This window comes from Ylistrum balloti, unplaced genomic scaffold (genome assembly GCF_031769215.1).
Source record: "Ylistrum balloti isolate Yb309-2 unplaced genomic scaffold, AGI_CSIRO_Ybal_v1 Utg369806, whole genome shotgun sequence".
In the NCBI taxonomy this organism is placed as follows: domain Eukaryota; kingdom Metazoa; phylum Mollusca; class Bivalvia; order Pectinida; family Pectinidae; genus Ylistrum; species Ylistrum balloti.
The window spans coordinates 138,115-164,595 of record NW_026781981.1 but is presented as its reverse complement, the minus strand read 5'-3'; the positions used below and the strand labels follow the sequence as shown (position 1 = coordinate 164,595).

General features: G+C 34.7%; 1 protein-coding gene across 1 annotated transcript in view; it reads left to right on the top strand.

Moving 5' to 3' along the window:
• The first annotated feature begins 378 nt into the window (after positions 1–378).
• Positions 379–26,481, top strand: part of LOC132544669 (uncharacterized) — a 37,505-nt gene continuing 11,402 nt past the window's right edge. The window contains exons 1-9 of the mRNA XM_060208292.1: positions 379–448; positions 5,777–6,802; positions 6,938–7,843; positions 15,410–15,600; positions 17,414–17,962; positions 22,187–22,251; positions 22,646–22,717; positions 25,251–25,386; positions 26,331–26,397. Of these exons, the coding sequence (XP_060064275.1) occupies positions 379–448; positions 5,777–6,802; positions 6,938–7,843; positions 15,410–15,600; positions 17,414–17,962; positions 22,187–22,251; positions 22,646–22,717; positions 25,251–25,386; positions 26,331–26,397 (3,082 nt within the window). The remainder of the gene's footprint in view (positions 449–5,776; positions 6,803–6,937; positions 7,844–15,409; positions 15,601–17,413; positions 17,963–22,186; positions 22,252–22,645; positions 22,718–25,250; positions 25,387–26,330; positions 26,398–26,481) is intronic.

Here is a 26,481-nt window from a genome sequence, read left to right as displayed (position 1 = left end):
ATGTCCTGGAAGTGAGTGATTATATATAGTTGGACTTGGTTCCAGACTTGTGGTTATTACTGGATACATACAGTACCTGTAACAGGTACAGAAATATGTGACTGATTCATCAAACAAAGTGAAAGAGTATTTATATATAGTTGGACCATTATGTGTGTTGAAATATGTGACGTTCATCAAACTGAAGAGTATTTACCATTATGTGTGTTGAACGTTAATGGTTTGGTAATCCATTAATTGTTACTAACCTGATCACTATTTTCCATTACAGATAACAGAATGACCAATGGTCATCAGGGACAGGCTATATATAGAGAGATTAAGTACTGACCATTCATTATCCAGTGATGATAATCCTCAGGCTCTGACACCGTAACCATGGCATTCCTTGGATACAGTGACGATTTTGACCTTGATGATGATGGAATCCTTCGAGACTCTGCTTCATGTGAGTATATGTTCTCATCTGACAAAAATGGGTTATCATAATCAGTGAAACGGGATTCATTACTGCCAAGTTATGCATACTTATGGCAACACATTGCAATTTGCAGTTTAATGGAATGTTGTTGAGAATCTTAGGTGCGTCAAATAACATTTGAAACATGACAGTGGATTTTGAAAATTTCAAAAATTCACTACAAAACATCAAAATTTGATTGGTTGACCACGTGATAGATGTAAATATTAGTTTTAATGTTGTACTTGTTTACAGGTGTATACTGTACCTGTTGAGATATGAATCAATATTATAGATGTTCTCGATACTACTATAATGGGTAGGTTTAGTGTAAGTGTTTATCTGTGTATGGACATATAGACACTGTTACGTTAGTACAGATCAATATCAGACTATTACAATGGGTTATTGTTGTCAGACAGACCTATTACACTGCTATGTAAAACTTTATATAATAAGTGACATAACAGGCAGAACTATAGTACTTAGACAGACCTATTACACTGCTATGTGAAAGTTTACAATATGTGACATTATCAGGGAGAACTATACTACTGTAGACAGACCTATTACACTGCTATGCAAAAGTTTACAGTATGTGACATTATCAGGGAGAACTATAGTACTTAGACAGACCTATTACACTACTATGTAAAAGTTTACAGTATGTGACATTATCAGGGAGAACTAAAGTACTGTAGACAGACCTATTACACTGCTATGTAAAAGTTTACAGTATGTGACATTATCAGGGAGAACTATAGTACTGTAGACAGACCTATTACATTGCTATGTAAAAGTTTACAGTATGTGACATTATCAGGGAGAACTATAGTACTGTAGACATACCTATTACACTGCTATGTAAAAGTTTACAATATGTGACATTATCAGGGAGAACTATAGTACTGTAGACAGACCTATTACACTGCTATGTAAAAGTTTACAATATGTGACATTATCAGGGAGAACTATAGTACTGTAGACAGACCTATTACACTGCTATGTAAAAGTTTACAATATGTGACATTATCAGGGAAAATTATAGTACTATAGAGAGAATTATTACACTGCTATGTAAAAGTTTACAGTATGTGACATTATCAGGGAGAACTATAGTACTGTAGACAGACCTATTACACTGCTATGTAAAAGTTTACAGTATGTGACATTATCAGGGAGAACTATAGTACTGTAGACAGACCTATTACACTGCTATGTAAAAGTTTACAGTATGTGACATTTTCAGGTAGAACTAAATAGGCTCCTTCAAAGTTTGGAGGTCCTGACATTGGCCTCATTTGGTTTGCCTCAATACTTCTACAAAGTTTCAAGCACATGCACAGTTGGACTGATAAAGATCCTAACATTTTCTGTTAAGGATTTGATTATTTGTTTAAAATCTGCTAGATAAGCAACTTTGTTAACAATTCTTATAGTGGTTCAAACAATCACGGTGTGGAAACATCCATACACCCATTAGCATGTCTTTTGGCATTCTAAGAGTCATGGTTGATTCAGACATACTTCTGTTGTTCTAAAATGAGGTCAACATGAATTTTGTATGTAAAGACCCATGGGGACCTAATGCACCAGATATATCTTAAGCATCGTAAACTTCTACAGGTGTACATATTAATAACTACCTAGTTGTTTAAGTGCTGACACAACTTTGATCTCAATGTGTATTTCTGCCCTCCAATGTTTACTTTGTACTTGAAGTGTTTTTATGTATACTGGAAATGTTTATTGAATTGTGGCCATTTTTCTATGGAACTTGACTGAATTTAAACCTGACCAGTTTTCACACTGATATAACATAATCTTTTCACTGACTGGTCAGTAGACTGTTTTACAGATATTTGTCAGCTTTGGTGTCTGAATTACAGCTTCTCAATGTTTTATCCAGTTTTATTTCCTAGCTTTGAAATATAATTTCACAGAGAAACTAATATCTGTACATCTGTAAATGAGTTGGTTTAATAGATTAACAATTTGTGCAAACGTTAAAGATTTTGTTTTCTGAAAGATTTTTTTATTGCAAGGTTTCAGGCTAACTAAGGCACTGTTTCTCACAGTGTCAATGACAATCAATGAGATTAAAAAAATCTAAACAGGATTGATCATGACCAACCATTGAAGCTACTACTATCACACACTTCGTTCTGTGACTCGCTGTCTTTAAAGCTTCTTCTGTGTTTGTACTACTTCTGTAATAGACTTTCCTCTAAATCTGACCCGAAGGCCTACTGCATGCTCATCCATTCAATGTTTAAATGAAGAATTTACTGGGAGATAAGTCAGTTGACTCGGAGACCAGTATTCTGTGCGTTACTAGTTATAGTGTAAGGGATAGAGGCCTGCATGTTACAGTATAAGGTTGTTCTAAAGAACATGACAGTCTTGTGAAAAAGGTAAGATGGCAGTTTCTTCGAAACTTATGTATCTTGAATATACAGTATAAAGTGGAGTATAGATAAATTATTTTGTATTTGAATTGAAATAATATAAAAAAAAAATGATGAATACGATTTACGATATTTAAAACTAATACTATTAGATTGAACTTTCACAAACTAATGAAAAAATTCAGATATTTCATTAGTGGACTATATTTGAGGTTTTTGTTGGAAAATTCATTATAATGCCATTAAAGATTTGTTGGTGACATAAAACTGGTTAGATCTCTGTCTGGTATCAAATCCTTTATTACACAGAGTCGACCACAGTATTCTGATATTGGGGAAAATGTCATCCAAAATTTATCACTCCATATGTTATATATGTATGTGTTGACATCTGTTAGTGGCGACCTGATATACCCTGTACTTTGAGATATAAACCTCTCCACACTTATCATGTTGTACATATAATATAAGATGTCATAAACTGGATGGAAATCGTTTGTAGGCTTTATAATGTTGGAGACTCTTAACTCTTCAAAGTCAGCAACTTTGAGTGTATACCTGAACAGGTAAGGTAATAATGAAGGAAACAGGCCAACGTGAAGGTACATGTAGGTAAAAAGAAATGAAATTTGGAATCTAAAAGTATGTAAAACATAACGAAATTTGGAGTTTAAAGGTTTGTAGAAAGTAAAGATAAGTAAAAAGTAGTGAATTTTGGTGTCTTATACTCAAAACCCAAACTAGAAATATTTTGAAACTAGGGAAAGTAAAAAGTACGAAAATTTTGAATCTGGACACATGGCAACATCAGCTTCAGATATAACAACTTTGTGATAGTAGTTTTTACACCTGATTCTAGATTCAAAATATATACCGGTTTCATGTCAAATTTGTCATATCCCCTATCATGGAGGATTCCAGTACATGTGAACTAGCTTCAGCTGTTACAGTTGTTAGTATGATAACTTTTAAGTTTACCATGATAAAACACTGATGTGTATATAATGGTCGAAGGGTTTGGCATTTATTAATCTATGGATTCTCAAAGTGTAAAACAATACAATATTAAAACTTCTTGTAGTCAGTATCCTGTTTTTACTAACTCAGGGACTTTATGTTGGCTCTGAGAGGCTTAAGGTGTTTAGAAGTGATTCTTAGAATTATGAAATTCTGTTTGTCCAAAAACAAGTTTATGCTGATGGTCCAGATTGTAGATGAATATCAAAAAAGGAGTTTTTATAATTACATTTAATTGATGGCAATGACATACTGAATTTCAAAAACAGCGATTTCACTATTAAATTCTTAACTTAATGTTGTTCTGTAAGAAAGACATTATGGATCGGAGTTTATATATAAACATATATCCCTTTGTAGGTCAGATCAGCAGTGCTGAAAATCAAATTACCAGGTTGTATTGTATTGTTACAGAGTAACTTAGGCATAATCCAGACACACACCGAAGAGAGATTTTATTGACTTTGTAGAAATGTGTTTATATATAATACAGAGAGACTTAGCTAGATATTAGGTCTATATTTAAACAAACACTTCATATAGCGGGGAGTATATCTGTAAACTTAAAACGATACTTCTGGATCTTATAGAATTTTTTTTTGTCCTGGTTAAGCATACAGACTAATTGATACCTAATATAATGTTCTCCCAAAACCCTCCTATAATATGGGTGGCCAGATTATCAAAGCTTACTTTAAATTTGTGAAGAAAACATTTCCAGGAATTCTGTGAATGAAAAAAGATTTTATCTGTAAATATTAAGATGTAAACATATGTCTGTCTGACCTTAAATAGTATTTCTCCAATTGACATCTATTGTTGCTAAAATGGGGCAACCGATGTAGTTTTGTTGTTGTCAACATATGTTCAACACATTATGTTGTGATATTAATTATTGATGTACAAGGTATGTTGAAGTGACTTTAATTGCCCAGGACCATTATATTATACAAAAAATGGCTGTTTACTGTTCTTTTTGTGTATAGTTAGTTAATAGTTGATTATGGAGTGAATAGTCTTGTGCATTACATCTCCATGGTGATGGAGCAAGTTATTGCTGTGGGAGATACACTGCATTTTCCATCTACTAAGGGTATTTCAGTGTTGGTTATAAATAATTAAGCTGAGCCCTTGATTATGGTGATCTGTTGACAGTCATTACAACTCTACAAACTAGTCTCATATGTATAAATATATAAGGGGCTCAAATTAGAATAAAATAATACCAAAGAGCAGTGAAGCATTATAATGGTCATCGACCGTCTGCTCCTGTCTTGTTTGCAATACATAAAGTTCAACGTATATTGACAAATTGGTAATATTTTGTAACATTGTATGCATGAAAATGAAAAGACATAGCCAATCGGATGTTAGTTTGCTTTTTCAACCAAATCAGTGTACATGAAAATAGAAATATTATTTGTTAAAGTAAGCAATTTACAACCAGCAGAAAATTTCTAAACGATGTAAATGTGTTGCTTGTTTTTAGGACTGTGTTCTTGTGTTATATGAGTAGAAACCTGATCATTATTCAATAGTTGAACAGTTGAACTGGGCCCTGCTTCTCTTATACAAGTCTCTATAATTTATTTACTAAAGGCTGAAGTAAAGTCAGTTATTGGCCTGTCCATGGTGGAATCTCATATAACTTAGGGTATAAGAATTAAAAGGATTTCAAATTTCATGTCATTTAGGCAGATAAAGTGATTTTGCTTTCAAAGAAAATCACATGAAGGGTAGATAAAATGATTGAAATCATATATTACTAGGACTCGATGTTATATATTACTAGAACTAAATTCCTTTTTTGTCATTTTACTAAAGTATTTAATAGCTCCAGTTCACATTTAACCTTGCTCATTTTCTAACCAATTTTCTTTTCTCATTTTAGCTGGTGGTATACTTATTGACGATGATGGGATAGTAAGAGATGATTTTGATGCTCAGAGTAAGTACACCTCTCGCAGTTCTACTACCCACTGGACAGATTCTGGACTAGGTGGAGACAAGCAGTCGGGTGGAAGCACATCAACCATCCGTCAGTTTGACCTTCAATCCTACCCTAGCTATGAGGCTTTAGAGGACAGTCGCGTGAACATCAGTGACCTTGAGGCATCCAAAGATGACCTCAGTTTTGAGGGGGATGCGTTCAGGAACAGTTTTGACAGAGACACTGGTTATGACAATGGAAATGTTCGGTCACCATCTGGTAAACTCCAAAGTGATCTTCAGAGTGCACTTAGCAGTAGAAGCAGCTTTGAACACTCATTAACGTTTGATGATACAAATGATAATTTCAAAAGTACAACTGATTCAGGAAACAAGGAATTATTTGATTCGGATTATTATAAACAGTTGGAGGAACTTGGTGTTTTAATTGATGGTGCAGAATTAGCTGAACCTCTGGCTTCTCTCGATGAGTTTGAAATATTAGAAGATCATGTGTCAAGGGAAGATATTGAATATTCTCCCGAACCCAACAATTCTTTTGATAACTTATTGAAGAAAACTCCAATCAGAAGTCCAGGCATTGGAGGTTTCCATGGTGACAAGGGAGATAATCGTGAAGAATATGAACCACCTGAAGAACGTCAAACGCATACAAGACCAAACACAGCAAGTTCCGCCCGAACAATAAGTAGTCGATCTTTTCCCGAAATTTCTCCAGAGGAAGCATTGAAATACTACAATGAAAGAGTGAGTGATCCTGACCAGGAATTGGATTTTGATGTGAGAGATGCTGATAGTATAGACTTTGAGGAGTCCCAGAGGACTGGAGATGATGACGAGATATTCAATATAACTAGTAGAATATCTGACGCTCCAAAGCCAGCCAAAAGGCGTGCCTATGGGACTGAGAGAGATACGCCGTCCATGCTGACACCTAGTTTTGGCAGTAGGTCAGGAAGTCGTCAGAGTCATGATGGAAGTCGCTCTAACACGCCGCATGACAAGAAAGGTCAGTTGTCAAGGAGACCACATTCTAGAGGAAGTGACAAATCATTTGATCATAATGATTCTTTCATGAGCAACCATTCAAATGGACAAAGAGGACAAACAAATCAGTTGCCTAGACGCCCAGGGTCACGTGAGGAGAGATCTTTTGACCACAACGATTCATTTCTAAGTACCCATTCTTATACATCCCGTACCAGTAGGGATGGTTCTTTAACACCTGTATCCACAGGAGTGTTCTCAGAGTCTCACCAAGAAGCTCGACCAGGGTCACTGACACCACGAAACACTAGCCAATCAGAAATTACAAGACCAGATTCTGTTGCCAGTCAGAGGTCAGCAGCATCTGAAATATTGTCAGCCAGGTCAAGGCAAAGGTCATCACATAATACTTCAAGGGAAGACAACTCATCACTTTCAAAAGCTAGATCACAGGAAAGCTTTTTCCAGGATTCTGAACTTCAGCCTGTTAGATCTGCAGATAAGTCAACGCCAGACAAAATGCCAAAACGTCTGCTACCAAAACCCAATTCTACTGAGGTTAGTCAGTCTTATCGGGTCAAAAGTAAAAGTACCACCAATATCGCTGCCAAACCTGGTCCCATTAAACCCAAACACATGTCTGTATCAGACCTGTCTCGTGTACAACTTGAAGAACATGAAAGCGAGGCCCAGAATTCTACCTCTGACAAATCGAAAAATGAGCTGTCATCAAAACTGAATCAGGAATTCCACAAGAGAAAACAAGCAACAGAGCTGGTTCAGCAACTTCAAAAAGACTATGATAAACTTCTGTCTAAGTATGCCAGTGCTGAACTCACTATTGACCAGTTACGCCTCGGGGCACGGGTTACGTTACATTCAAACTCACCGACCCCAAGTCAGGCCACCACAGGGTCAATGCAGTCATTGCAACAACCACAGGTCATGCAGATGAACCGTGGGGTCAAGTCGCCGTCACCCTTCCAGGGGTCATTGGGATATGCCAGTCCAATGTCTGTTGGTAAGTGCAAAACCATGATAATACTACAGTCATTACGTCATAGCATTATTCTGTTCAATTATTCTAACTTATACATATTAATCTTGTTGGCCTGGATGGCAGTGTGTGTGAGGTACTGTGGGAGGAAAAAGAAGTACCTGGGGATGACCTATATGGTTTGGCAGGTGACCCAATAGAGAATGCATTACTACTGTGTCACCTGACCACTTTGTGGTGGTCATGTTATATTATCACCAGTAAACCTTTTATTTCGATATATCTAAGTCTAGACATAGCAAAGGTGAAAGGGCAGACATTACCCTGGTGGGACTGCTTCCTGTAGTAGATGTTGCTGACTTCTTAAATAGTAACAAATTGCTCCATAATTTATCATCATACAAGATTGCCTTTCATTATGTTATGGTAGATAGTAATCGCATTATACAGGTAGGAAAAGCAGGTGTTAATCATTGTCATGAGGAAAATATATAGTCTTTTACTTCCCCATCTAGTGTCATGTCAAATATATGAAATATTTTTATCACATTTAACTAATTGATTGTTATATTAAGAAGAAAACAGGTAGATGTTACATATCATTGTAGATGATATCAAAGGTTCATATGTTACTGTACTTTAGAATGTCTTAGTTTTTTAAAGAATGCATTATGCATATGTCTATATCTAAGTGATGAAAAGGCAAGGACATCAAAAAATTTGAAATGCATATTTATGTCTGTTCAATATCTTCAGAAGGTTAGAGAATACCTGACTTACAATAAAGACATGATAATTACGAAAAATGGGGAAAATGCATTGAACAATTATTGTGTTTCGTGTGTGAACCCCAGGACACTATGAACTGTAATTTGTCACACATTAATCAAACTTTTATTTACGAATGTTTGCTACCAATTAAGTCTTTAGATGTAGAGTTAACCTGATTTCCTTATTCATGTTTAAATGGAATTAGTTTGCTAATTGATAAGTTTCGTTAATAGTATGTATATTAGCAATGTTCTTCACAACATTAAAATTGACTTTGGATATTCAACGTCCCAAACATATTCATACAAATTGTCTAGTGAATGGTTTGGTTGAGGATAAATTTGTCTGTGTGTGCCAAACTGCACTTTAGGTCATAAACATAAGATTGCCCTTATATCTGTAAATGGATTTATAGGCTAAAATTACAGGTAGGAATTACCTAAAACTGGTACATGTCTGGGCTCGTCAGCCTCACCTTGTCTCACCTGCCCACTGGTGTCCCAAGTCTTGTTAGTCCCAGTTTAAATACTGGATTTTATTTTATCATTCAATTAATGTATATATTACTACAATTTCAGAGGTGATTTGTGCATGTAAATACCTTATTAATTATTTTAACAAAAGTATGAAATTTTAAAGATGCTTTAAACATTTTTCGATATCATATTTAGAAAGTTAAGAACAACTGGACAGTTACACTGGGTCTAGCTTTTAGGTGTGACAGGTAAAAAGCTGTCCCAATTTCAACTGAATATATATCTTTGTTTGCTTTAAAATTCATTAACATATGTATGGTGTATTGATCTCTCCGGAATGTGCCGTCAATCTCTAGCTCGGCATTTAATGTGTTCGTCAATACTAAAACGGAAGAACATAACGTCAATGTAGGTACATGAATACTGCTTCATGGGTACTAAACAATCTAATATGCAATACCAGGCCAACAGGAAATTTCTAATATAGGGGTTGTACATCGATGTATACAGCTCTATATTTATTAAGTGCCCACTGTCAACAATCCCGTCCTACTTCCCCTGGGTACAAGATGCTGAAACCGAATTTTACATTAGTATTATCTGTTACCTTGAGAAATTAAATATATTTGATTTAAAATGTATTGCAACCTTTTCAATGTTTTACCGTAAAAAATCTCTTTAAGATGGTAACAGCGTGCAAACTTCACTCATTTCTCTGAACTTAATTGATTTTTCATTAATACTCTTTGGTTCAACTGATTTGTCAGGATATTTCAATCTCCTGTTATCATCTAAGTGATTCAAATCAATAACTCTTTGACTTGAGATACAAATTCTGTGGCAAATTCTTTTAGTCAATACACACTCTGTCTAAATTCTAGGCATTAGTTGATAAAAGTTCCACATAAACAACATTTGGACCTAAACATGAGCCAAACTCAATTACCATAAAAACACATCTAGATTTAACGTGTTATAAATGTGTTAATGAAGGTGTTCTCCTTTGAGAAATCTGTATTTTTAAACATGATTTGTAGAAAACGTTAAATAACTTTCACTGTGTCTTTTGAGAAGATAAGGATAACCTATTCAGTCATGCTATTTGAGTGGGCCTATGTGAAAGGTATTTGTCCGCCCTTGAATGGCCTCTTTATGAAATATTTATCAGTGGTTGGCATCTTAGATCGAACGCAATCGCTATATAACAACAATGGCACATATGGACATTATATGAAAGGTGTTTAAATGGTCGAGGTATTTCTGACGCTTGAATTGGACAAAAACACTTTGTTGGTGAAAACTTAAAACACAGATGGAAAAGTATGAAGGTTAAAAATCTCTTGGATGCAGTGTCCACATGCAAAACATTGTAATATCTTCAGCAGATCTATACGATATTTTGGAAGTTTCTCTTGAAGAAGGTATGTTATTGTTTCTGATGCTACGGTCATTAGATCTATTAAAGTCCCATATTAATCTGTTCTTTTCTAAATTGAATCTTTCATTTTTTTCATGTTTAATGAATCCGTCAGAAGTTCAGTACATATGTTGACCACATGTAGGTATTAACGGCCAAATATGGGCGAGGCCATAATCTGTAGGTCATCCCTGTGTCATACACAATAATCCTCTCAAATGTCTACTGGTCTACTCAAGGTCACCTATAAATAAATATTGGTCAGTATCAGGGGTGGGCAGTTTAGAATTACTAGATTAATCCAACTAAAGGTTTAATTACACAAATAAACATACCGGAATTAAAACTTGGACCCTGTGTATGATAAAATAAATTAAATAAACTCTCTCAGATGTATAAAAACTGATAGGATGGCCATCAAGCCTTCAATTTAACAAGTCTTTGTGGAATAAACTTTATAGTAAACTGCTATGATATCATTGAGTATTATGTCAACTGCACAATTCTGAGCCAAGGAATAACTACCTATCACCTTAGCAATGTGTCTCTAATACTTCCTTTGCTTATTATTGTAAATTTCTGATGAACGTCTACCCGTCATCTTAGCAATATATGTATCTAATTCTTCCTTTACCAATGCATTGGAAATTAGAAAAAAAATCTGATGAAACTCATTTTAACACAGGTAAACTTTAATTGATGCTGTGTATAATAATTAAGTTTAAAACAAAATATCTTTGTCACCTGTAGCAAGACGAACTTTTCCTGGTCTAGGTGAGTTGTGGTGGGCTGTGATTGATGGTATTGAAGGGTGTTATGATGTGTTGGTGAAATTTTTAAAACTATGATGTAATTTGTACCTAACCTTTGTTGTGTTTCTAGCAATGTTAATTTTACATCTTCATCATTGTAAACAAACAATTTCTAGATGTTAATCAGCTGATTTAGTAAATTCAGAGAGAGAGACTTGTCATTTCCAAAGTTCTTGTAGAAAACATACATTAGTACATGTTGCCTTCATCTGAAGGAGAAAGATGTGAGACTAAATCAGTTTTATCAGGAACATTCCTAAGGGATATTGAGAAGCATGGCCAATTAGCTGTCTTCAAACTACAACCTGAAAGCCATTTCCAAAGCAGTTTATCTCAATATTGTAATTAGGAGCTGTATATAATACTATCTTCAAACCAGTAAATAAAAACAATTTAAAATTATGTAATAAACAAAGAAGGCGTCTGAAAATTCCGGGACAAATAAGTTAAGTGATTCCCTGAAGATCTGTAAATACAGCATTAAACATCTAGAACTTTGTTTATTTTCTTATCTTCTTTGCGATTTAACAGAACTTATTATCACAACAAATATGTTGCAGGGCAAACATGTGATAATCTGGAAAGTTTTAATTCTAAGTCATGATCCTCTCTTAAAAGTCATAAGAAACAAAGGCTTGTTGTAGAGCATATATTTACTATAAAACAGATTGTGATGTTCAGAAATTGTTTAGACGTATAAAGTATGAAGTAAGCAAACACGTATTATAGTAAAAACATTTTAAGTCGTGGAGCCAGTCTTTGTCACAAAGCATAAACCTTAGAAGGAGTGGCTAAATGTCTTTCTCATGTTTACATCTCTCATATGATACATCATTGGCTTTCTATTTAAAAAGGAAACAAAGTCCTGATGATGATAATGATGTGGATTGGCAGAAGTTGATCTGACTCATTAACTTTGCTTTTGTTTATGTTTCATTAATGACTTGCTTTTATTTTTGGAAAAAGAAAAGAGTGGTTTATAAGTACAACTTTGAGTGCTTAAGAGGGTAATATGACTTCATTTTTAATCTCTTCAATAAAAAAAAATCCATCGTATAAAGTTTCCAAATCCATATATATATATATATATATATATATACACAAGTACCTTAAGGCAAGTGTAGAAATAAAAACTCCGTAATCTTTACTGTATTTCTGAATTAGGTATATATTAGGTATACAAATGATACTCATGTTACAGGAATACTTTTAATCACATGACCTCGGTCTTTTATGGTCAGTCATGTCTTTAAATTCAATCGTAGAAACCGGATACACTTATAATTGGCATTATTACAAGCCAAAATGAGTTATCGTTTGGACTTCGTGATCTGTTTAAAAATGACGTTTTGATTTTAGTAAAGGTAAAGAAGTAAGTGATTATAATATTCTAACAATATTTAATCGGTACTGTGTTTTAATCAGCTGGAGATTAATGGCTGTATCGGGATTAAATAGCTGTATAAGTACATAACTGTTATGTACCAAACCCAAGTCTAAAATCCCATGGGGAAGTGAAATAAATTCTTCTGTAGATCAAGGAACTTTTCCTTATTTATCAATTATGTATGTGTAGTAGTTTGAAATCAATATTGGAATTACTAGGTAATATCATTTTAAACTTATACTAGTCACTCTTGTTGGCCCAGATGGAAACATGTGAGGGGTCTTACTGTGGGAGGAAACTGGGGTACTGTGGGAAAACCCATGTGGTTGGGCAGTTGAACTCTTACCTTTTCATGTCTGTCCTCGGGCATCAAACCCAGAACGGCTAAGTAAAAAGCAAGTGTGTTATCACTGTGCCACCAGATTATCCAATTGACTGTATATGTTATTATTTGTTTGTCGTGTAATTTCGTTAAAATCTAGTATTGTTATAGTCTCCTTCATTTATGTAATAGTATGTGATAGTCATGGTGGTAAATTTCAGGTGTTTAATAATAATATCTCTCAGCTGTTGTGATCGTGGCAAAGTTCAGGTGTTTAATAATGATGTCTCTCAGCTGTTGTGATAGTGGCAAAGTTCAGGTGTTTAATAATGATGTTTCTCACCTGTTGTGATAGTGGTCAATTTCAGGTGTTTGATAATGTCTCTCAGCTGTTGTGATAGTGGTAAAGTTCAGGTGTTTAATAATGATGTCTCTCACCTGTTGTAATAGTGGCAAAGTTCAGGTGTTTAATAATTATGTTTCTCACCTGTTGTGATAGTGGTCAATTTCAGGTGTTTGATAATGTCTCTCAGCTGTTGTGATAGTGGCAAAGTTCATGTGTTTAATAATGATGTCTCTCAGCTGTTGTGATAGTGGTCAATTTCAGGTGTTTGATAATGTCTCTCAGCTGTTGTGATAGTGGCAAAGTTCATGTGTTTAATAATGATGTCTCTCAGCTGTTGTGATAGCGGTCAATTTCAGGTGTTTGATAATGTCTCTCAGCTGTTGTGATAGTGGCAAAGTTCATGTGTTTAATAATGATGTCTCTCAGCTGTTGTGATAGCGGTCAATTTCAGGTGTTTGATAATGTCTCTCAGCTGTTGTGATAGTGGCAAAGTTCATGTGTTTAATAGTGATGTCTCTCAGCTGTTGTGATAGTGGCAAAGTTCATGTGTTTAATAATGATGTCTCTCAGCTGTTGTGATAGTGGTCAATTTCAGGTGTTTGATAATGTCTCTCAGCTGTTGTGATAGTGGCAAAGTTCATGTGTTTAATAATGAAGTCTCTCAGCTGTTGTGATAGTGGCAAAGTTCAGGTGTTTAATAATGATGTCTCTCAGCTGTTGTGATAGTGGCAAAGTTCAGGTGTTTAATAATGATATTTCTGTGACAAGTGGAAGTATGTAATCCATTGTGGGAAATTTTATCATAAGTGATGTCTTGTTCAATTTGGTTATCATATAGCAAAATTTTCATGGAATGCAGAAATAATCATTGGTATTTTAGCAATTCCATTGGTCTAGAAAACATGTATACTACTTTACAGACAAACAAATTTCATGCCGACTTATATTTTTATAAAAGATAAAGAAATCCAGTAAAGCTGGCATGAAATCTAGCATATCCCATACAGGTAATGGGAGAGTGTAAAAACACTCTGGAAATACCTGACATATTTGTGTTGATCTTTACATACCATATGCAGCAGGTCACCAAAGTACAAGCAATGTTTTTATCTGAAAACGGAATTGAAAATTTGATATCAGTTGGAACTGATCCAATTTAGTTAGATTTTTGTCTAATTATTTTCCTTTGTAAAGTGAAAGTAAGGAAGGCAAAGTGAATGAAGTATAACTGCTTGTTTTTGTGAGAATGAAGCATAACTGCTTGTTTTTGTGAGAATGAAGTATAACTGCTTGTTTTTGTGAGAATGAAATTGTTTTTGTGAGAAAGAAGTATAACTGTTTGTTTTTGTGAGAATGAAGTATAACTGCTTGTTTTTGTGAGAATGAAGTATAACTGATTGTTTTTGTGAGAATGAAGTATAACTGATTGTTTTTGTGAGAATGAAGTATAACTGATTGTTTTTGTGAGAATGAAGTATAACTGCTTGTTTTTGTGAGAATGAAGTATAACTGCTTGTTTTTGTGAGAATGAAGTATAACTGATTGTTTTTGTGAGAATGAAGTATAACTGCTTGTTTTTGTGAGAATGAAGTATAACTGATTGTTTTTGTGAGAATGAAGTATAACTGATTGTTTTTGTGAGAATGAAGTATAACTTTTTGATATAAATTTTTTAGGTAGATTATAATATATGTGAACTTGTAGAAAGATTCCTGAATGTGACCGACTTACTGTACACATCTACGACTCAATCAGATGTACAATATTTGTGTTTAATAAAGAGAAATAGTGTTTGTGGAAAACACATGATCAATATCAACACCAATTTCAGGCATAATGAACAAGGCTTAGGAATATTTACCAGTATTACTGTGTTTATAAGTCACTGACTGACTAGATAAAATGAGATACCAATGGAGGATAATACAGCGGGCAATATTTATCTTATATCTTGTAAACAGGCATTTAATAATCTTATATTTATATTGTACATTGCTAAATAAATTGACATGGACTGTAGACCTACATCAATATGGTGAAAATCCGCTTTTGATTTCAGACAGTACCGCTGCTGACTCTTACAATGACCAGGGCCAAGGCTCAAAGAACAAGTTCAGGTCTCAGTCCGAGTCTGCACTCACTAACGGTAACGCTGAGAGGGAGGCACGGAACATGGCGCTATCGTCGGAAAATGGAGCGGAAAGTGTCAAGCTCGGCCTCATCTTTCAGGCCAATGGCCTTGATGACAGGGTAGGTGCATGTAGAATTGACAATATCAGGGAACAAATATGTTTGGTTTGCGGGGTCCATAGTTCAGTAAGTAGCCAAGGTAGTTTCGAACTAGGGTCTCCTTGTGATATCTTGTGGATACCTCACTGAACATCATGTGGGAGGCTTACCACATAACATCCAGATTAATTGGTGATATGTCCTGCCCAAGGCACAGAACAATCCATGAGTTTCCTTGGAAGGGCTTAAACCACATTGGGTTGCATTAAACCCGATAATGGGCTGAACTATTACTATAAATGTATGTAGTTGTTTTAGTGGCTATCTTATAGTAGTGATTTTCATACTAAAATTATTATATATTGTTTAGATAAAACAATATTACTTATGTATGAATTCATCATTGTACAAATTAATTGATACGAACATTATCATTGGACAAATTCATCCTTGTATGAATTCATTCTTGTGTGGATTCTTCATTGAAGGAATTCATTGTTGCATGAATTCATCATTATGAAAATATATCCTTGCATGAATTCAGAATTGTCCAAATTCAGCATTGCAGAAGTTCATTTATGCACTTATTCAAAAAGTGATAATACACCAAAATTGTATTTCACTAAATCGGGTATGTTTACAGTACGTTCCCTGAGTGTTTATGTGGTTCTGTTGTAGATGAAACAATATATGCAATCATGGCTTTGACATTTAGTTCTGTTCTTCATGTTGATGAGTTTATTTCCTGTTTGAGTTGGTCATTATAACTTACAAGCACACTGATACAGATCAGCTGATTAGCCCAGATATCCACATAGGTAGTACAAAGTGTACCGTTTTAGCAATCATACCTGTTAGTCCATACTTGGCAATAGGCCTACCAGATCCATCACTATTCTGTATGTTTACCATCAAATGTTGTTTCATGCTCCTGTAATAAGCCCATCCCCTGACTTTGATCCGGGGGTGTTGTGTTGGTCCTCTCAGCTTGAATCAGGACTAATCTTCAATTATCGATACACATTGTACATAGACCCACTCTTTACCTTTGCCTTATAAAAGCATGCTTTTTTTGTGGGGATAAATTCATTCAGCATGGTATAAGGATAAAGGCTTTCAGTAATATTAACATTTGTATTTATTTCCTTATCTGCTTCTATTGAAAATGGTTAAGACATTATAAACAGATTTAATTGAAATTGAATGAAGTTGACTGAATATATTCTCATTTTGATATCAGAAGATGTGGGCATCACATTGATAGAAGTTGACACTGTTCATAAGGTTAAGTCTGTAAATATACACATTGAACTATGTTGTCGTGCTTGTGAATTGATATTTTATATAAATGTCATTTAAGCAGATACAGAGAAATGTAAAGAACAGATCAGGTATATTAGGTTTTGGTTTGGACATTTACACTTGTGTTTGTTAATGTATTATGATATTATAGTGTTGATAATCTAAAATCTTTAACAATTCTGCCAGTTAGTAAGATGATAAAAACAAAATATTATTTTTGGGAGGAAAACTGGAAAACATGAAAATGTTCACCTTCCTTAAGGATCAATCGATGTACAGAGGTCAGTCTCAAGGTCAGTCATCTCCATTTCTAGTATTTCTAGATACTGGGATAATCAAAGACCTTTCACAGGTCAGCCTCCAGGTCAGTCGTCTTTATTTTTAATATATCTGGCTACTTGTACAATTTTATATAAGATTAACTGTAGATCAGTAATTGTGCCATGAGCCAGTCTGACTTATGATGAATCAGACTAAAGAAAGTAAAAGAGAATTGTAGATTTTACAATGTTTTCCTTCATTTCATTGTCAGATGGAATCCTTCAAAACTTTGTTGGATGAACAGCAATTGACACATGATGAACAGGAAAAAGTGTTTGAAAAAATTCGGACAGACCATGAAAAATTGCGCAGGGACTATCTTCAATCAAAAGAGGATTACAATGTGTTAAAACGTGCCAATGCCAATGTTGGAGACGTGAATTTTGATCAAGAAAAGGAACTGGAAGGAGAATTATTTCGATTGGGAATGAAATTTGATGAAATTCATGAAAAAGTGGACGAGAATAGACAAAAGAAATCTTCAGAACGACAGCCATTCCAGAGTAATCGTACACAAGCAAACGGTGATGTTTCATTGGATAGTAGTGATGTCGAAGGTCGTGCCATAGATCACACTAAAAAGAAAATCACCAGTGCCATGGCTGGTGATGATCTAGTCAAGCCTCACAAGGAACAAGAGTTTCAGGACTCCGTCAATCGCCTGCATGTGGAGTATAACAACTTGATGGATAGGTACCGTCGACTGAAACAGATGGCACAAACACCCGAACGAGACAAGGAAATTGATAATTTAGTCAAGGTAAGTAAATTATTTACTAATTGATATTTAAACGGTAGGACCTCTGTGTTTTAACGATCCTGTAGTATTTAGTTGTAAAACCCTGACAGTGTGTTTCCAGTGAATAAGAATATGACTGGTCTGTCTCCATAGTTTTATTTGGGTGGGTGGGTGGGGGGGGGGGGGGGAAGGGGGAGGTGTCAGGAGTGGGGTGGAATGGGCTACATATATAGTGTGTTTGTTTGTCCGGTTCCTTCCCATCTTGCCCGTCACTACTCTTCTGAAAAAAAACTATAATATCTTGATAACCTTTCAACTGATTTGGTTCATTTCATACTTACCCTGTAGTATCAAGTTCATCAGGCAAGGTTAAAGGTCAAAGGTTATATATGACAATTTTGGCAAGTTCATGAAACAATGATTCTTACATACATGAGAACGTGGGAATCCATTCTTTTTTTTTCTCTTTTTAGTTTATTATCTTTAGTAATTTTTATTTTATTTCCTTTTTAGGCCAAATGTAATGCAGTTATTTTTTTCTTTAAAGTTGTTATTTATGATTATAAACTGATATAAAGGATATGGTTTACCTGTAGTAAAGGTACTTATGTATATCATTATACACCTATCATTAATTAAAGGTAGGCCTCCCACCTTGCTAAGTACTGGACAGGAATTTGATGGCCTGACTTAAGAAATAGGGCAAAGTTTTAAGGATTTGAAATTTTACGGATACCAGAACAAAGCATAAAAAACTGTAAATTTAAAAATAGGGGCACCTGATTCACCAGTGGTAATGAACACCTGTCTCTGATGACAGGTGAACAACAGGTAACATGCCCCCATATAGGTAGCTAAGGATTGGTGGAAGTTAAAGAATAAAAAACAGATATTGATTTTGACCGAACATGAAATCCTTCAACCAAATAAACTTTTGTCTCATAGAACCTAATGACACGAGATCATGGGATCCAGGTCCCTGATATGTTTGGGTGACATATGTAGTGGGGTAGTGCTGACATGACAGAAAACAGTTAGGATAAACAGTGATGTTGAGCTGTCAAAAAATCTTAATCTGGCTCTCATCCAACTACAGGTGTATATATATGTATTAGTAAACCCAGTCTAACTGCCAGTTTCTAGTATAGTCAGGTCAAGTATAAAGTAATAGAATGTTTCTTTCAAACTTGGCATAATACATTGTGTCCTTTAGGCTTTCACATTTCATTAAATCCTTTGAAAGGAATGGTTCTGAGTTATCCCCCTCTACGTGAAAATTTTTTCTCCTCTTGTGCCTGTCAATTTTCTTGTCTTTTTTCAATTTTAAAATGAAGCAATTAATTCTTGACCATTTGCACTACATCCAGTGTTACAATAAATCTACAGTTTGCCACTTAATGATCATGTCAAGAATTTCTTGTCTTTAGTCACATTACTATGATATCCAAACATTTTTTCAGAAATTTATGGTGATGTAATGGTTAGGTAGTAGTACTATTTCTTGGCTAGTCCATTTGTAGATCCTGGGATCATGGCCTGGACAGAGCACTAGTCTAAAAAGGGTTTTGCCTTTGTGAATTGTAATACAAATGTCCTGATTTAGTGCAGTAGATCATGAGTACATGGCCCAGAGAAGGCACGACTTAAAAATGGTTTTCCTTCATCAGTTATGTTTGATAGAGTCCAAGTTTGATGCCATTCATCATGAGTTCAGATTTGCATTACCTGTTGTTATTACACTGAGTCTTGGCATATGTCAACAATTTTTGTGACCGCATGGCCTTGCTGAAACGCTATTACTGTGTGTTAGGTATTTATTCATTGAACAGAATCACATCACAAAGCACAGAATGCCATTTAGCTCGAACTTTTTACTATAGCATAGCAGTTTTAGAGTTTAGACGGTGAAGGTAACTTACAATGGTCTTGGCATTTTTTCAAACATTTAATGTGTAAGTGTTTACATATAATTTTAATGGAGGACCACTGTGCTAAGACGATTTACAATGATAAGCTTTATAGATTATAGGTCTATAAGTTCACAACATGTACACAGTTTTATACCCATCTGGTTATGGTGAAGTACATAAGATAGATATAGGGGAAGACAGGGGTCAGCTGTTCTACAATGATAGATATAGGGGTAGAAAGGGGTCAGCTGTTCTACAGTTATAGATATAGGGGTAGACAGGGGTCAGCTGTTCTACAGTAATAGATATAGGGGTAGACAGGGGTCAGCTGTTCTACAATGATAGATATAGGGGTAGACATGGTCAGCTGTTCTACAGTAATAGATATAGGGGTAGACAGATATAGGGGTAGACCTGGTCAGCTGTTCTACAGTCAGATATAGATATAGGGTGGGGGTCAGGGTTCTACAGGGGGTGGGGGAGCTGACAGGGTCAGCTGTTCAGTTTCTACAGTTATAGATATAGGGTGGGGGGGGGGGGGGTAGACAGGGTCAGACAGGGTGGGGGAGGGTAGACAGCTGTTCTACAGTTATAGATATAGGGTGGGGGAGGGTTAGACAGGGTCAGCTGTTCTACAGTTATAGATATAGGGTGGGAGAGGGTAGACAGGGTCAGCTGTTCTACAGTTATAGATATAGGGTGGGGGAGGGTAGACAGGGTCAGCTGTTCTACAGTTATAGATATAGGGTGGGGGAGGGTAGACAGGGTCAGCTGTTCTACAGTTATAGATATAGGGTGGGGGAGGGTAGACAGGGTCAGCTGTTCTACAATGATAGGTAATGGGGGTAGACAGGGTCAGCTGTTCTACAATGATAGGTATAGGGTTAGACAGGGTCAGCTGTTCTACAATGATAGGTAATGGGGGGTAGACAGGATCAGCTGTTCTACATTGGATATTAAACGTGACTGGAGAATGGAAACCTTTTTGAGTTTTGCTGACCGATTATTTTACACCGCCAGGAATATAGAATTTTAAACCTTAGGATACCACTTCTCCTAGAATGTCACTTGTTAAGTCTAATGCCAAGATAAAGACAACCCAAATCAATAAGTTAAATCAAAATGACAACAAATGTCAAATGTCCTGTCTAGCTTCTTGTCAGGGAGAGTTTCATACAGAGAAATGGTCTCGTGGGACAGTTTGTTGTGCTATATAGGAGAAGTTTTATAATATTCTTATTAATAAAGAGAAAAAAACACTAGTGAGATACAGAGTTTGATGTAATTTCACTAATTTCTATTTGTTCTGACAAATTGATGTTTATAAACAACATCATATTTACAATTTAGATATGGTTAGGGTAGGGGTATAAAAGGGTACAGGTATAAAGAAAAATATGGAATCAAACTGTTCAGATACACAGGGTTGTTAACAAAATGGCTAGGAACATGTTTTAGATGTATTTATAATAGAAGGCAGAAGATTTTAGACAAGTTCTGGATCTTTAACAGACCATAACCTACACTGATCATTCTTTTACTACTGGTACAGATGTTTATCTATTGGCATTAATTACCACAAACAAATAAACAACAGATCTGTTAAGGTAAACTTTAATTCAAACAAACAAATAAATGATGTTCTACAACTTTAATTGAAGACAATAGTGTATAGTACCAGACCGAGCTAACACTATGAGACAGCTTCAATGTTTACTGTTTTCCCACACTTTACCTATAGTTATAAACAAACAACAAATGATACTGTGTTAAGTATCGGTTTATCAGACCTTTGTGTGAATTAAATCCCTGTTTGCTTCACATTTTTGATAGACTTACTGTATTGTTTTTTTTTGTTTTTTGTGTTGATGATTTTTAAATTCCTGTGAACTATTGACTACATCTTACTGAAGAAAAACTTTCTGAACTGAGAGTCTGTATTTAATGGCCCTGCCCACCCCTTGTCCTCCACTAGAAAACCCACCATCCTTAAGGCACATACACACCCTTAACATAAGATTCTCTGTCTCCAGCACATGCTTTTATTTTCTTGTTGTAGAATCTTAAATGTTTTCTGAAAAACATGTATAAAATATATTTGTACAAAGTGATGAATTATAAAGTACAAAAAACATTGTCTGAGAATTGGTTGAGATTTGAGAATGGAGATTTGAGAATGATGTCAAAAAATTGCAAGCTTATACTTGTCACATGATATGAAAATCAGTATTGCTATCGTACATGTCAGATTGTATTTTATCACATTAAGCACAATATTCGTACATTTATCTTCTGTTAATTCTACAATTATTAATGTTTTTCTTTCATTCTCCAGAAACTGAAACACATCTGTAATTCAGAGCCAGAAATATTCAAGATGCCTAAAGAATTGCAAGAAAGGTAATTTAACTGTTATTTAATTGATTCAGAAATGTTATTAATGATTAGTATTAAGTTTCATGATATCATTACATTGTATTGGTCTCCTATAGGATATCCTGGATTGTTTTTACCTGTAGATATACATACAGGTATCGTATTACTCATTTGTCAGCAGTTATTACCCAGGTATTTTTATCTTTCTTTCAGTACATTTTATGATAGATTGCTTTGTAAAACAAAAGATAATATTGTGTCGAAGGTCCCACGGTAATTGTCAGAAATGAGGACAGAATGAAAAGGACCAGAAACAACGACATAATAAAAAACATAACTAGTAATCAATATTAATTATAGCCAGACTGTTACGGTAATAACACGGGAAATTTGTACTATTGATTTCCCGTAATTGCAGTCAAGGCCTAGAAATCTCGTTTGCCTCTGATGTTAGCCAAACAGGTAGTGATTTAGACGATGAACCGGCCAGGTAAATCATTGTCCAATGTATCACTGGTTTGCACAGTACTGGTTGTCTCCCCTTGCTGGTTGTCTCCCCTTCCTGATGCACGGTTATTGTTTTGTCTTGTGACAGCAGATTGATAGCTATGCAGCCTCACTTTCTAGTCACCAGCTTGAAAGGGAGGTTACATAGCTATGGAAAACAATTGGTGGTAGAAAAAAATCATACCAAGTGAAAGTTGGATCCTGGAGAGGTTATATATAATGACACACCTTAATACTCATATCATCCCCATTCACACTGTTCCTTGATTTTCTCACAAATTTACCTTGCATCTAGGAATTAATATTTAACAATAGGTTGGATTGATATTGATACACACATTCAGATATTCCAAAAGTATACTCAGTTTTCTAAGACTTGTTATCAAATACTTATGAATTGGATAAGTGAAGTGCTTATCAGATTGGACTGAAAAAGAATGTTAATTTAATACAGGTTGGAATTCATTTTTCTTTTGTATTAAAATAATGTTTAGTTTAGTGTGATGAACATGATGTTTAATGTTTTATTTGATTTCACCCCACAAGTTCATACAGAAGGAAGAAGTAAGCTGTTTTAATGTGTCTATTACCTTTTAGTATAGATTCCTGATCTGTTCGCATTAGTCCAATTTCTTTAGTCTTTTACACCCTCTCTATCATTAGCTTTTGTTATTTTAAAAATTTTCCTAAGTAATTGCACTATTTTTGCATGTTTAAGTTAATATTAAACAGTAAAATTATAACTAGATATTCAGAAAAGTTTTATGCAAATTTCTTATTATAATTTGTGAAATGTAGGACTCAATTAAAAAAGTGAAAATAATATGTAGACAGAGAATTAATTAAGTATCAAGCATTTGGAACCCTTCACATTTCCTGTTGTGATATTGTCACTCTGTTGTTCTGCACATGAGTATTTGCTAGAAATTATTTTTCTGCTCACCATCTGTGGCATGATATCCATCGTCAATCCATCCATCAATTTTGTGCCCTTCTTTCAAAATGTCTTTAAAAATAGTAAGGAGCAAAGTTAGGTAGAAGGGAACCATTTCAAAAGAGAGAGGGTTTGCAAAATACAGGAAGAATGGTTAAGTGTTCGAGTTATCCTTGGGACTTGGGAATATCATATAACGAAATGAAGCTTTTTTTCTGCAACTGATAAACAGGACCTTATATGGAGAAGTATTTCTAATAATGCTGTTCAAAAAGTCATTTATTGAATTGTCAAGGTGAGCAATACAGGTCCATTGGGCCTCTTGTGAGTGTCTATGTTCTTGTTGAAGCACACATCAAAACAATATTTTTTCTTTTCCAAATGTGTGTCCATCCCAAAAAAAAAAAAAAAGAAATAAGAAAGATTGAAATAATGAGTAGTATATACCTTTTTCATGTACTATGTGAAGAATTTTCAGCATTTGTATAAGCTATTTCTGATAGAATCCGATCACCAATAGTTACAATGATGCTGGTGATCAGGCCTGTACTGCATATCCAGTCTCTGACTGAATGATATCTTTCTGTAGAGTTTAGAGTGATAGGTTACAGTTCTGTAAGAGTAGCTCTCCTATCATAGATATCGTGACATTTCTAGGGTGAACTAAGAAATATTTTATGCGACAGGTTTGTTATCAGATGTCAGTATAACTAATTGTTCTGATCAATATTCCATATCATTATATCCTTGCAATAAAATGGCAAGGGTCATTATCCCATCATTTTATCATTATTTTGGTTTCTGTTAATTTACTCTTTGACAAATTGAGACATTGAACTGAAGTTTGGTATATATTATGTAGCTGTATCATGTTTTGCTGGTCACATTCATTTTTGGTTACAGTTAACATATTTTATGACCCTTAATTTAACTTTCAAAATTCAAGAAATGATAAGATTTTGTTCATCTTCTCACTGCTCATTGAGGGTGTTAAGCTGACATTTGATGTGTTTTGGTATTGTTAGTACCAAATTGGCTATCAATTAATTGTAGATGTCCAAAACCTGATAGTCTAAAAATTTCTTCTTAAAAAGCCAATTATACTAAAAAGCTCCATACTTCTGATTCATATCTGATGAGCCAGTGTTAATGTTGCATCAACACTTTATAGTTAAATGTTGCGAAAGTTAATGAATTGAATGGTTTTGTTTTTAGGGAGATTTGAAATTAAAAATACAAAAGTTTACTATGGTAATAAAGTTGGACTCTTTTGAAAACAGATATCAATGGTCACATAATTTTTCAGAGAAGTACTAAATATGTTTTGATATACATGTATACAGGAACTGCTGTATGTTACTGATATATTGTACATGATAATTATGATGATATTCTAATTGAATCTGTGAAATTGTGGCATAATTATATCAATTTCTAGTTAAGACATTTTTAGTGATGAATAAATGATCTTCCAAGTTGATTCAGTTCTCTCCAGAATTTACAATATTGTGTATATATCTTAGGAGATGACATAGCTTTATATACAAACACATTTAACACTAACTGTGAACTCTAACAACAGGTGGGAACAACTGCAGGAGCGAGATGAGGATGGAAGGCGAATGTCAGTTGCCTCCCCTGTCATGGGGCGACGCCCAAGTCAACAGGTGCAACAACGTGAACAGATGGCTAGTGTCCAGAACCAATCATTTTCCAGGGTAGGTGTTACTTAGATCAGATCATTTAAACCAGGATAGGTATGAGATCAGATCATTTACCAGGGTAGGTATTCAGATCAGATCAGAGGTATGAAAGTCAGATGTTTAGATTAATATTTATGTCTTTTATTATCAGGGTAAAATATCTAATTAATTCCTTACAAATGTAGGTATGTGATCAGATCATTTATCTGGGTACACTGGTATGTATTGATGGACATCATATTGTAGGGTTTACACAGGTCACATGTTTGTAGCTAGCTGTTTTGTATCTCTGAGTTATTATTCTTTATGGTGATTTATCTGGGTAGGTATGTGATCATTTACCAGGGTAGGTATGAGATCAGATCATTTATCTGGGTAGGTATGAGATCAGATCATTTACCAGGGTAGGTATGAGATCAGATCATTTACCAGGTTAGGTATGAGATCAGATCATTTACCAGGGTAGGTATGAGATCAGATCATTTATCTGGGTAGGTATGTGATCAGGGTAGGTATGAGATCAGATCATTTACCAGGTTAGGTATGAGATCAGATCATTTACCAGGGTAGGTATTCAGACAGTAGAAAGTCAGATGTTATCAGATTTAGATTAATATTTATGTCTTTTATTATCAGCCGGTAAAATATCTAATTAATTCCTTACAAATGTAGGATAATTTTGACAGCTAGTTCCACAAAAGATTTATTTGTAAATATTTGAATTCTAAAAGTGACACAAAAGCTTAATTGTTATCTAATACAATTGAAGGACAGATAACATATTCACTTAATATTTAAGATAAAATTATCACACATTTCATCACAAAATGTTTGTAGCTAGCTGTTTTGTATCTCTGAGTTATTATTCTTTATGGTGATGGAAATATATCTGGCTTTAACTTTTTTTCTGGGGAATGTGTATTACAATGGTTCTTATACTGAAGATTTTCTGTCGCTAGGGAAGAGACACACCAACCAATTCCCACAACTGGTCGATGGACAGGTCGTACTCAGAGTATAATGGAGGTAAGTACCATGTTTACTTTGATTTGTTTAAGTCTTCAAAGAAACACAAGTAAGTTTTTACTTAATGTCTAATAATAAGTTGAG